Source organism: Chanos chanos, chromosome 5 (assembly GCF_902362185.1).
Source record: "Chanos chanos chromosome 5, fChaCha1.1, whole genome shotgun sequence".
Classification (NCBI taxonomy): Eukaryota; Metazoa; Chordata; class Actinopteri; order Gonorynchiformes; family Chanidae; genus Chanos; species Chanos chanos.
The window spans coordinates 14,564,883-14,577,047 of record NC_044499.1 but is presented as its reverse complement, the minus strand read 5'-3'; the positions used below and the strand labels follow the sequence as shown (position 1 = coordinate 14,577,047).

The window sequence follows — 12,165 nt, the reverse complement described above, 5'->3', positions numbered from 1 at the left end:
TTTACATTTAAAGGTGTATGAATTGGTATTACAATGATTTTACACGGGAAGAACATTTGTAACTATGGTACAGTCATTACATAACCATGTTTCCTGATCAAGCCACAATAAAATTCATAGTACATTCTAAACTGAGTAGTTCTTTCATTCTCTATCTAAAGTCCAACATCAGAGGGGTCCCAACTTTCATTAATGTTATACGTATGTTGAGTTGAAATAGCACTGGTTGAAGATTTTTGTCAGAGTTTAACCACACAGTCTGTGCCTGGGAATCTGGGTGAATTCAGTTCATACTTCTTCTGAATGTCATAGGGTAGGAAACGTCCAGCGAGGAAATGCGTCCCCAGGAAACCACAGGCACATTTCTTTGGTGCCATAAGAGAGATGAGGACCGCAGGGTTGATCCCATCCACGCTGGCTTCATCCACGTCCCAACCTGTAATCAGAGACAGTTTGTCTATTAGCTGTGTCACGAAACATAGGATGAGTTAGCATTTCATTTGCAATCCTATGCTGCTGATTGTCATCGAACATTATTAGGGATAGGATATCAGCGTCTGTGAGGCACTGGGTAAAGCAGTGGGTATTACCTGAAGGAATGTCCAGGCTGACAATGGGAATTTTGACGCCTCTGAGTGTAGTGAGGATGCTGGTGAAAGGCTCTCTCACCGCGGCAAGCTCGGTTTCTGGGCCCAAAACTGCGTCCACCACCAGGTTGTAAGCATCGTTAATAAGCTGAACCTGTGAAACAAAGCAACTCCTTAGTTGCTACATGCTACTTAATCACTAACTTTCTCATACAAATTTGAGCTTTTTTATTTAGTTCATCTCACATGAGCTGGAGTGAATGTGAAAAATCATTTACACACCTCTGTTGGCAAATATGATAAGAAGGGAATATCCATCTTCTCACACTGCACGGTGAAGTCCTGGTGCAAGCTGTTTGGAGATCGCTTTGGGTAGAATACTGTCGGGATATACTCCTATCAAGAGACAGCCAGTGAGAGAAAGAGACAGACTTCAGATTCTATGAATTCCCACCAGTTGCTGAGGTGTTGACAGACTGTGTGTGTGTGGGATGTTGCTGGTCTCTCTCCTGGAGGTACTGCTATTGGCCCACCACACCACCCACAGTAAACTGTGTCCAGATCCCACAGATACAAACACTCATGATCCCTAAGACTCTGTCACACTCAGTGGTCCCCCTTGTGACTGCTGGTTTACTCACAAAGACACGCAGGTTCCGCGCACAGGCCAGGCCCACACAGCCATTCTGATCCGGCCCACAGATCACCAGCACCGTGGGCTGTCTCTTGTCCAGAGAACTCAGTGGGAAGGCCTGGAGGGAAAATGTCACAGCACAGATACCATTCAGAGCATGTCATGGTTAGGAAGGTATGTCAAGAAATGGGATTTCATGGTTAGACAGATAAAGTAAGTGAATATGCCATCGAAATGTATGATAATACTATAAATCTCTCAGGAAATCTGATGCCATGTCGCTTAGCATTTATTTGATGTTTACCTTGAAGAACTGATTAAGCTCTATTAAATGTGCTACCTCTCAGAGAGTGTTTGTTCAAACAAGGGCTTGAGGTGTGTGGAGAGGTATGTTCTAGAAAAAAAAAACCCCACAGACCTTCGTAATGGCAACAGCACATGCATGGCCTAAGATCTCCATCAGTTGTGGCCGTCCAAATCGGTAGTCACTTAGCAACTCTGTCTCCATGGCTACTACCTCCTCTTTACTGTAATAAAAATATAACATTACTGAGATATCTAATGAAAAATGCATGCAGATGTGAACTCAAAATATTTTCTCCATTGCAAAAGTCCAAAGAGGCCATTGTTCAATGGGGAGTTTTCAAAAATAAAAACATAATTCAGTTGGTTATTCTGCATACTTGTTTTGTTTTTTTTTTGTCACTGAAGACATATCTGAAGTTTTTATAATGAAGTCATAGCAATTGTGCTAGCTTGCAGTTTTGTGACATTTCATCTGTGATATGCTCTTCACTACAGGATAAAAGCACCATGATAGACTCTCTGCAGGACTGTAAAGGTTGTCTAGAGGAGAAGCCCTCTCTTGAGTGCTGACCTTAAATGAGCTGAGAGTGGCTAACAGCAGGCTTGTTGTCCTCTAAGAGCTTAGCGTCTCAGTTCCTGAACACATACTGAGTATCGATCAGACAGCACAAGGTGTCACTAAGAGAACTGCTTATTGTCAAGGAAAGACAATTTATTTATTTATTTTTTAGCAAGTGAAGAATAAAGATAAATGTCCTTCCTTTGCTTTTTGATTATTGAACAACTTTTAAATTTGCTTTTGAAGGAATTTTAGGGTTTAACCCCGAAATTGTGATTAATATTGATTTATTAAGACACAAGTACGTTGTGGGAGATGACTGAAGCTATTCAGCATGGTTTTGGTCAATTGATATGACACCATTTCAGCTGAGACACCTCAAAAGCGTTCCGATAAGCAGTCGGACTCCCTAAACCTTAGATTAACATGCTTTTTCCAGCCTTGAGGATCAAAAATCCATGACCATCCCCAAAATATCTGCCTTTCTCTCTGTATCTCTCTCTGACTCTTCGGTTGAAGCACACACTGTTGGATTAAGGCTGAGCTGACTTTGCTTGACAGGAAGCTATGGCTCAGTGGCAGATGTTCTTGGGATACTTTACCATGTTTGTGATGCCCCCTGGCTGTTAGAGGAAGTACAGGGATTAGGTCTTGGTGGTAAGCCTGCACACTCTTGGTAGAATCAATTTGTTCAGACTGATAGAGGCACAGAGAGAAGCCAGGAACCCACACCATTCCACAAAAGACAAAATCTATATTTTACAACCTACTGAAGCAACATCAACATTTTTTCAGTCTTTTTCTCACTCGTCAGATGCACAACAAAACTATTTGAATGCCGCAAACTTTAATTACTCGGATTTTGGTAGTATTTGCAACAGTGTCCAGTACGTAATGGGACAGCAAAGTCTAAGTGAATTATGAATGAGAAACTCAAGCAGGGGATTATGATTCTCTACAGGTAACCTGTGTTTCCAGCATTGCCTCCCCTCTGTTGTTTTCCAGCTTCACCTGGAAGGGGGTCCCAGAAGAAGGATAAGGAAACAGGAAGGGTGTGTGAAAGAAGTTTAAGTAAATAACAGATGCAGAGATCACCCTAGAAAATATGTTTGATTTCATATCATCAACTCAAAGCATTTAGTTTATAATTGTTAAAATTAAGGCCAGTTTTTGAGAATTCTGAAGCTGGAGCCAGAGTGGAGCGCTGTTTTTTTTTTTTCTGAATAAAGGGCATTTTTTTCCTGCTTCTTTGCTGTGATGAGGAGAGTACACTGCATGATAGTCACATGCAGCAAGATGAAACGCAGACTCTCAAATGGAATAAAGGCTCAAAATAAACTCCCTATATCCAGAGAAAATGAAGGTAGAGCTGAGATTATCCCCCCAGTTAACATAGATGTATAACTTTACACCTTTTACTTTATCTAAGAAATTATTCCTTGTTACATTTCCATTTATGGTTTATGTTGTCATTATGTGAGTGCGTGTGAAGGAAGAATTAAGCCTGTAATAAATTAAATCATGAGTCATTACATGGGTTTTTATTCAGAGCTGAGGCAAGCGCTCAACATTTGAGTAATGAACTATGAGTTTAAAATACAGGCACTGACACAATGTTAGATAGCTCAGCAGAAAGTGGAAAACTATCTCAGGAGATATTGATTTTCACCACTGAATTTGACAGGCATCATGAATCCTTTGTTTATGGGCTTAAACCTGTCTACACCCGAAGTACCACCCATTACCCCACTGAGTGAAAGAGCTGCTTGTTATTGGTGTCAGAAGATTACAGTCATATGAATAACTGCTTTCACCTCATTCCATCTGAATAGAGATACTGTTTTCAGTGATAAAATAATACGCCAAAATGTTACGTATGTTATTAATATAAAGTCAGGTTGTATGCAAACAGTATTCAGAGACATAACCATATGTACTACAGTATGTCTTTAGCTTCTAGTGGATATAAACACACATGCAAAAAAAAAAAAGAGAGAGATTTATGGGTACCATGGTGACAGTCAAATCGTGTTCTCTCTGCAGAACCCTGTTTAAGTTAGGCATCATATTGGAATCTGTCTGACAAAGTCACTTTATCAGCCCTATTGGACAGGCATAAAAAAAAACCCAAAACCTTTTCAACATTTATCTAAGTGGTTACCCTCCCTCTCCCACTGTGTCTTACCTGAGATAGTGCTGGGGTTCCCTGGACTCACACTCCTGCTCAGCTGCACTCAGATTCATCTTCACAATAAGTGTTCCTTCTCCGCGTTCCAACTGCAGCAATACACACTCTTCCACAGCAGCAGAACTGAGAAAATCCCAACGTCTGTGTCACCTGGTTCAACTCTGTTATGTTACCCACCTTATATAGATGGTCCAAATTCAACAGTATTCTCTCTCTTGGGGAATTTCTTCAAATCAAAGTTATTTTCCTAGCCTGTGTGTGTGTGTGTGTGTGTTTACTTTCTCTGTCTCTAAGATTACTCCCCCTCTCTTTCTTTCTCTCCTCAGCTGATATTCACTTTTTTTTCTGATGCTGGAATGTGAGTGTCCATATGCAGTGCTTCAGTGGGCATAAAATAATCCAATTGCTGAGCCTGAGAAGACTGGAGAAGCAAGCTGATTGGCTGCAGCGACTGGGGGCTAAGATATAACAAAACCAGAAGATTCTAGGTGTCTATTGGTTCTGCACAGAGGTGTTTATGGCTCATGATAGTCATCTGGAAGAAGCTATTCCATCTGGGCCAAATAGAAAATATTTAGAAAATAGAAAGTTATTATCAGCAGCTCTGCCTGTGGACTCCATTAAGAGAAGTCTCTGCTCACGCCGACAGCCATGTTCTGCTATAGAGAGCACTCTAGAGACTCTCATACCATAAACTGTGGTAAGACAGACTTTTTGAGCACGTAGAGCACAGATAAATTGGGACCTAGTTTTTTATTTTCGTTACTGTAAACTCACAGGTAGAGTTGGGTGTGACACTTCAGATATCCTGAATATTATGTTTATAAAATCTGAGTGGATGACAAAAGGACAATAAGACATTCCAACAGTTGCCCTTGTTCCTAACTGTTTAAAACAGCAGGGAATAGTCTCAAAATACATGAGCAGGTTACATAATCCACTCAGACAAGACAGAGAAAAAAACAAAAACTTTTCTCCCTTTTCTATCAGTATTGCTGTGTAATGGCAGACTACAATCTGTGATTGCCAACTGTTCAATGCATGCAACTATCTACCAAACAGATGTCTGACTTAGCTTCAGAAAGAGGCGTTGTCACTTCCTCTCTTTGAACCTGGATGTTTCACTATGTAAGAGACCATGTTTGTTCACACCTGTGTTTATTCAGCCCTATCAATTTGAGCTATAATAGAAAGGACCCCAAGCAATTGTAGATTATTGCCAATAGATATATGTTGTTACACTGGTCACCTGTGAAGCATTTGCTGATATTTCTGCAACATTATTTTCAAGGCTAACAGCTAACTATGCCAAGCATTACAGAACTGTCTTCTTCTTTTATGGAACGACTTCTTCCCACCATGCAGGAATTCCTTTTAAGGAAATGTTGTCATGCACATTCCATTGATAAGATGCAGGAGTCAGAGTAAGAGACAGAGACATTTGGGAAGTAAAGAAAAGATATTTAATAGTTTGAACATTTACAAGCTGTATTAGATAGCTCCTAACATCCCAGGGCTGAGTAGGGGCAGATGACAGAGGTTCCTGTCCTCCCAGGGTGAACTGTTTCTGGGCTTACACTGGAGAATTTGTCTAGATGGATGGACCCTACACATACCACTGGAAGCCAAACTTCTCGTGTAGAAGTTCTTCGCGTGGTCGAAGGTTGAAGAGCTCCTCTGCCATTGGTGTGACCCAGCGGTCTGTATGGAACACATTCTCACCCACCTTCCAAGCAAGACACATTTATAAATGTGACATACCATACACAGATACATAAAGAACAAGTGGATACTTCTCTCCAAACCAGACAACACGTCTGTGTGTATCCTACTGCTGTTCTAATTAAGAAATCCGTAGTTCTCTGGAATATCGTTGGAATATTTTTCCTTTGCATGTCTTAATCAGTATTTCACTTTTAGTTTAGAGGGAGAGATTTCAATATCATTGTCTCCATGACAACTAAGATTTATATATAAGTTCTAAAAATAACCACAGGGGGAAAAAAATAAAGTTCAAGGCTTGCAGTGCGTAACTGAATTTTCCTGGGAAATGGAAATCAACAAAAGAACAACTGGATACCTTCCAGCCCGGTACATCCTTCATGATGACGGCCTCCTCCTCTAGGTTTTCACGCAGCATCCGTAATGTTCTACCGGCAGAAAAGGGACAATAACTGCTGTTTCTCCAGCTTACAGGATGTAAGTGCAGCAAAACTCACTGGATAAAGACATGCATTCACATGCCTATAGATAAAGATTTGGCTATATATTTCAAAATGGCTGAAACAGCACATCTGTCACTTAATTTATTGTCAAATTCATAATAATCCCTTAATTCCGATTAAATGAGCAAGATTCACCTTCTTGCTTTCCTTTTCTTTTACATTGCTTTTCACTAAGACCTGCATGGTATCACTACTCTACAAAAATGGATACAATTTTGCTTTCCTATCTACTCTATAGTTTAAGTGGAGAATGATAGGACAAGAGAGTAGGGAAGCACATCAGTTTTTGAACAGGCATAAATATCTCAATCCAACATCCTCTTTCCTCTCAACTGTCTTATAAGTTTAACTGAGAGTTAAAGAGTCTCTGCTAAGAAATACAGAGTAAATAGTCAAGCCTATGGAGGCCTAGTAGTGGGATGGTTGGCTGAACTCACCTCCGGTCATCCTCAGCCTGCAGGAGAGGCAGAAGAGCTATCCGTGCTTCAAGCTCCTCAATGAGCAACCGCCTTGAGCACACACACAAACACAAACCAAAGCACAGAAGATAGAAACGTTAATGTGGAATAGCATATTTAAGGTGAATATCCAAAATAAAGAGGCTTAATTAAGTGTTTATATAAAGAGCATTTGATGCTTAGTCAAAACTATGATGTATGAATTTCTCTTCTAAAACAATGATGAAAATATCTTGTACAAGTATTTGCATCAGTTTCATTTATTATCAAAACGTGCATGAGATGAACTGGTTTTATATGGTTAAATGTGCTTTTTTTTCTGCTGTAGTGAGTCATTATCCAAACAAATTCTTACCTTCTTTCTCTATTCCATTTGATGACCCTCCAGTATCCAAACAACATGAGTCCGATGCCAATGCCAAACATACTGTATCCTGTAACAAAACATGTGTCAGTTCTTCTTTGGTTCTCTTTAAACTGCCACTGTGTAAATTCCATGTGGAAATCACCATCCTTCCAAAAGCTCCTCAATCCTTCCAAAAACTGCAAACTGGTTTTGACCAGGGTCCAGACGACAGCTCATGGATAGTAAGAACTTATCTCGCAGAAGGCGCATGTAAGGAAAAAGCCGAACTAAAAATTTGGGCTTTTTCGTATACGGGGTCTCACTTAATGTGACTACCTAACTATGAAATGTCCTAGCAAACTACTTAGGTCCCAACTCGAGAAAGACATACTGGATAAGACTCAAAAAACCAATAAGACTAGATGCTATTTGTGTTAAATGTGCTGGATCGGGTGTACAGCGGCGCTGTCAATCCAGTCTGTGAGACCTTTGTTTCAACCAGGTAACGTGTTCAAGCAATAACATCAGTATATCACAGTGCAACACGCTGTATTTCCAAATATCGTAACACTAGTGTCTGTGTGTTGGTTTCGTGCACATTTAGTGCACGTTTGCTAATTTAGCTAACTAGGCAACCTATAGTTTGACAGTATCCGTTAGTTAGCTAACCTACCTTATAGCTGTCCTTGTGTCAAGCCATTTTGCGACATAAGACGACGTTGTTTCTAATGCATGAAATTTTACTGGAGTAGTGTAATCACTAAATAAACAGGTATTAGCATTAGAAAATCTATTAGATTGCACAGCTGTGATATTTTGCTAGCTCACCAATAAGCGCAACAATCAACTTAGCTTAGCAAGCTAGCTTCAAATGACCTGGGCAGTGGCGCGTCCAGCTTCAAGAATTCTTTATTTTTCATCATAAAATATCCACTGTACACTTAACTCACCAGAAAGTCCTCGTTTTGGAAGATTTCTCTTGTAATCAAAGGGAGGATAGCCTCCCGGAGGTGGCATGTCCTGCTTCACCTTGGCCGTCGCCATCTTTCCTCTCCCCCTAAACAATTCAAATCGGTGTCTTAACGCTTAGTTTTCTCCTGCTCATTTTCGCCACTCGGCGGCATGGAGAAGAACTGCAAATTGTACCACACATGGGTGATTCGCCTCCCTTGTACAATCGACATTCACACCAGACATCCTCATGAAATCCTCGGTGTTCGCATAGGAGGGACACTGTTTGTGGTATGACAGGCTGTTTAGGGCTCAGATCTCTTGGACGGTTTCAACAGGCAAGCTTACCTTAACAATCATACTGATTCCATCATCTCTAAACGTCTGCAACGATGACTAAAGACCGACTTTGGATTTCTAACTCTCTCTTGCCTTGCCACCATAATGGACTTTAGGCCGATTTGCATTGGGCCTGTATTGACACTAGAACTGGCATATAATTTAAGCACCATCCTATTTTATAGGTACTCCGTGACTTTAAAATAATTATTACATGTGGCTTTTGTGGTTGCTTGTAAAGCCCGACCGATACAGGATTTTTAAGACCGATACCGATTTCGATATTTGAGGATTTAAGAAACCGATAATGATATGTAGGCCGATATTCCTTTTTTTTTTTTTTTCAGAAACCCATAACATAAACAAAGAATTACCCTAACATATATATTACTTCTAACTCTGTCCAATGCAAGCTATGAGAAACCATTTTCACCATTTGGCGCTGTCTAAAACATGGCATCTTAGGCTACGCAGTAAAGTGACCTAGAGTAAACGCTGCTGTTGAATGCATCTATTACTACAAGAGTGTGTGGAACGAGGATTTGCAACTTTGGGATTTCAGGCCACACATTTGAAAGAGAAGCTAGATATTTTTGTTTGGCCGACACACATACGAGTCGCAGATATATTTACCATTGCTTCATTTAGGAAGAATAAGATAAACATAGCTTAACCGCGCATTAAGGTCATTAACCGCGCATAGCGGTCCTCAACTGATACACATGCCTTAGTGGGTAACCTCATTTAGCAATGGGTACCGTCATAAACTGCTGCAAGCGATGTTGCCAGAAAATTTTTAGAAGTGACGAGGGAGAAATGATAGGACCATTGGTTGTTTACTCGCTAGAACTGCAGTACTGTTTAATAAATAAACATACAATCAGCTTAGCCTACACCACTCAATACCCTACCATCTAACGTAATTTTGATGTTTGACTGATGTACGGGCTTTCACATTACTGCAGCAAAACCAGCCACGGATGACATGAATGTTGTCAAGCTTATTTGGGCTAAGAGGGGACGTGATGGGGGACGTTTATTATTATTGGAGAACTGTATTTCATGCGACAATTATCAACTTACCATCAACACAGATGATCTCCGTCCTGGGCTACTCTGCTTGGGTCAGCTGATTGTTGTCATTGGTTATTTTCGCACGTATGTTGCCAACAATGGAGTTGTAGTGTGCCCTCTAGAGGACAAACTACGCAACGACAACATTCATAACATCCGTCTCTCCGTTTCTTTTCTAATCGGCCGTCATATCGGCAAGTAGCTCATATCGGCCGATAATATCGGCACGCCGATATATCGGTCGGGCTCTAGGTGCTTGTGTGTGTGTTTTTTTGTCGCACATTAACAAGTTTGACAAAGGTTATAAAGAAAGCACAGACAAGAACAAGAACATTGATGAATGACCACATTTTGGCGCAACAATTGTCTCTTTAAGTTCTATGAATAAAGATTTCAGACCACTAACAACCAACGAAAGGGTTAAATTCATTTTTATTATTACCTTATAGAACTGGGAACAAAAGTAAACCTAAGAAATCATAACGTCACTTTATACAATGCGAACAGAGGGCTATGTCATAGAGCAAGCAGTGCTGGTAACCTTTGGAAACGGAATGGTGGGGACGTCACCCAGGATCACGTGAGGAGGGCGCAGAGCAAAGTTGAGAGATCCACAAGGCCTCCTTTTCCTTTTGTCTGTGCGAGCGAGACCTCACTACTGAGGAGGAATTCCAAAAAAAAAAAAAAAAAAAAGTGGCCACAGGAAAGTAAAATAAAGCATAAATTACCAACCAAAAACCAGATAATAATGTAATATGAAAGAAATGAAAAGTACTAACACAGCCACAGATAGGAGCAAGATGACCAGCAGTTTTTTTTATGCTACATGAATATAAGACATCTCAACCCTTTGAAAACAGATGAGCTCAACTTCAGCATCTGAAGCTGAAATCAAACTGGAGGTGACTGGGGAATTGTCTATATTAGTAAACCATTCTCCTGACCTGATACCAAATGCATACTGCTAATAATAATCCCAAAGGTTTTAAGACGTGACATGTTAGTTTTGCAACTCCAAAGAGTATATTTCTGTCATACTGCGATAGATTAGTTGATGTTATGAACTCCCAGGTGGAATATCAACCAGACAAACATTTAACATGACCAATGTTCAAACAAAGTTAGGCTTTAATGTTCAATGCCTTATCTGTATGGGTGACTGAACCAGAACCTTAAGTTGAAGGTGAGCCTGAATGCTGCAATATTGGTTGCAATAAATACCTCAATAACTGCGTGAAGAACGTGAAGCGAAAACAAAGTTAACAGAATGGAAAAAAACAAAGTACAGGCAACCCAACCTGCCATCATCTTCTCCATCTCGCTTTCCTCTGAATGTCCGACATGAATTACGCTTTTATTCAAATGATTTCACCAACCGCCGTCTCACGTGGCCTGACTCTGCTTATCTGCCTTTTCTCTCTCGCTGACAGAGAGCTATACACCCAGCTCCTGTAGAGCATGTAACAATAGGCAGTTCAAGTTGTATTAGTGAAAATAAGAGGCCAGTTTTCCCCCCCCCTTCTCTTTAACATGGTTTGACCACTCTGAGGAAATGTTTAAAAAAGCAAACTGACTCCTCTGAAAAGGGTGTTCCAGCCACTCACAAGCCAGCCAAGGTTTACTAAACACTGACACTTCAGTGTATAGCTATGTGAGACAACACATACCCATATATTAGACAAAAATAATGTTCGGTGGGGGAAAAAAAAACAACAACATAGCATATGATCACGTTGGTAATTAACAAAGGTAAAGTTTACCATTGAATTCTCTTGTTGGGCATGACACACTAAAGTCAACAGGGTTGCTAAACATAACTCTCATGTGGCATAGGTGAACCATGTCATATTCTAACTGTAACTAATTTATGAGTAAAAAAAAAAAGAATTACATTTTTGTGCTGTTATGATGCAAATGTTTTTGTTTTTTTTTGAAGCACATTATTTTCACAAGACACTTAAACATAAGTCCAGTCGAACCTCAACAAAGTAATATAACTTAACTTATAGTTTAAAAAAAGAGAGCAAAAAAAAAAACGAAACATCCCTACATATAGCCATAAAGGCCACCCCACTGAAAACACTGCAGCTATCTTTTGTTTTGCGCTTGAAGATTTATTCTTAATAATTTTTTTTTGTTTATTTTTTTTTTCTTCTGTCTTTTCGTTTTATTTTATCTTTTTTTTAAGAAACCTTTTGTTTTTTTCAGAACCGAAGCAACACAGTCCAAGTAGACTATTATTTCTTGTTGAGCATAGTCTCTGCCCGCACGCTGTCTCAGCACTCTGATCCACCGAGGGGGAGGGGAGGGGTCGAGGTGCGGGGGGGGGGGGCGTCCTAGATTAGTCCAGCTGGCAGAGACAAAGGTGCTTCATTGGCGCAGGGAGGCAGTACAGAGCAGCCAGCCAGCTTTGTAAGCCTCTCACAGGCACGACACCGTCCAGAGACAAGCATCAAGGTTCCTTCAGCCGTCATGTCCCTACGTCAGGGTATCGGCCG

General features: G+C 40.4%; 2 protein-coding genes across 2 annotated transcripts; both read right to left on the bottom strand.

Moving 5' to 3' along the window:
• Positions 1-239: 239 nt before the first annotated feature.
• LOC115813129 (yjeF N-terminal domain-containing protein 3-like) lies at positions 240-4,333 on the bottom strand. Its single transcript, XM_030775730.1, has 6 exons — positions 4,272-4,333; positions 1,640-1,748; positions 1,229-1,339; positions 870-983; positions 591-741; positions 240-436 (listed from the first exon to the last, which is right to left on the bottom strand). The coding sequence occupies exons 1-6, from the start codon at positions 4,328-4,330 to the stop codon at positions 240-242; spliced, it is 741 nt and encodes a 246-aa protein (XP_030631590.1). The 5' UTR covers positions 4,331-4,333.
• A 1,389-nt stretch (positions 4,334-5,722) lies between these two features.
• On the bottom strand, positions 5,723-8,355 carry ndufa13 (NADH:ubiquinone oxidoreductase subunit A13). The gene is made up of 5 exons (XM_030773834.1): positions 8,254-8,355; positions 7,313-7,391; positions 6,937-7,008; positions 6,355-6,424; positions 5,723-6,000 (listed from the first exon to the last, which is right to left on the bottom strand). Exons 1-5 carry the CDS (start codon positions 8,345-8,347, stop codon positions 5,881-5,883), a joined length of 435 nt encoding a protein of 144 aa, XP_030629694.1. The 5' UTR covers positions 8,348-8,355; the 3' UTR covers positions 5,723-5,880.
• Between the last annotated feature and the right edge of the window lie 3,810 nt (positions 8,356-12,165).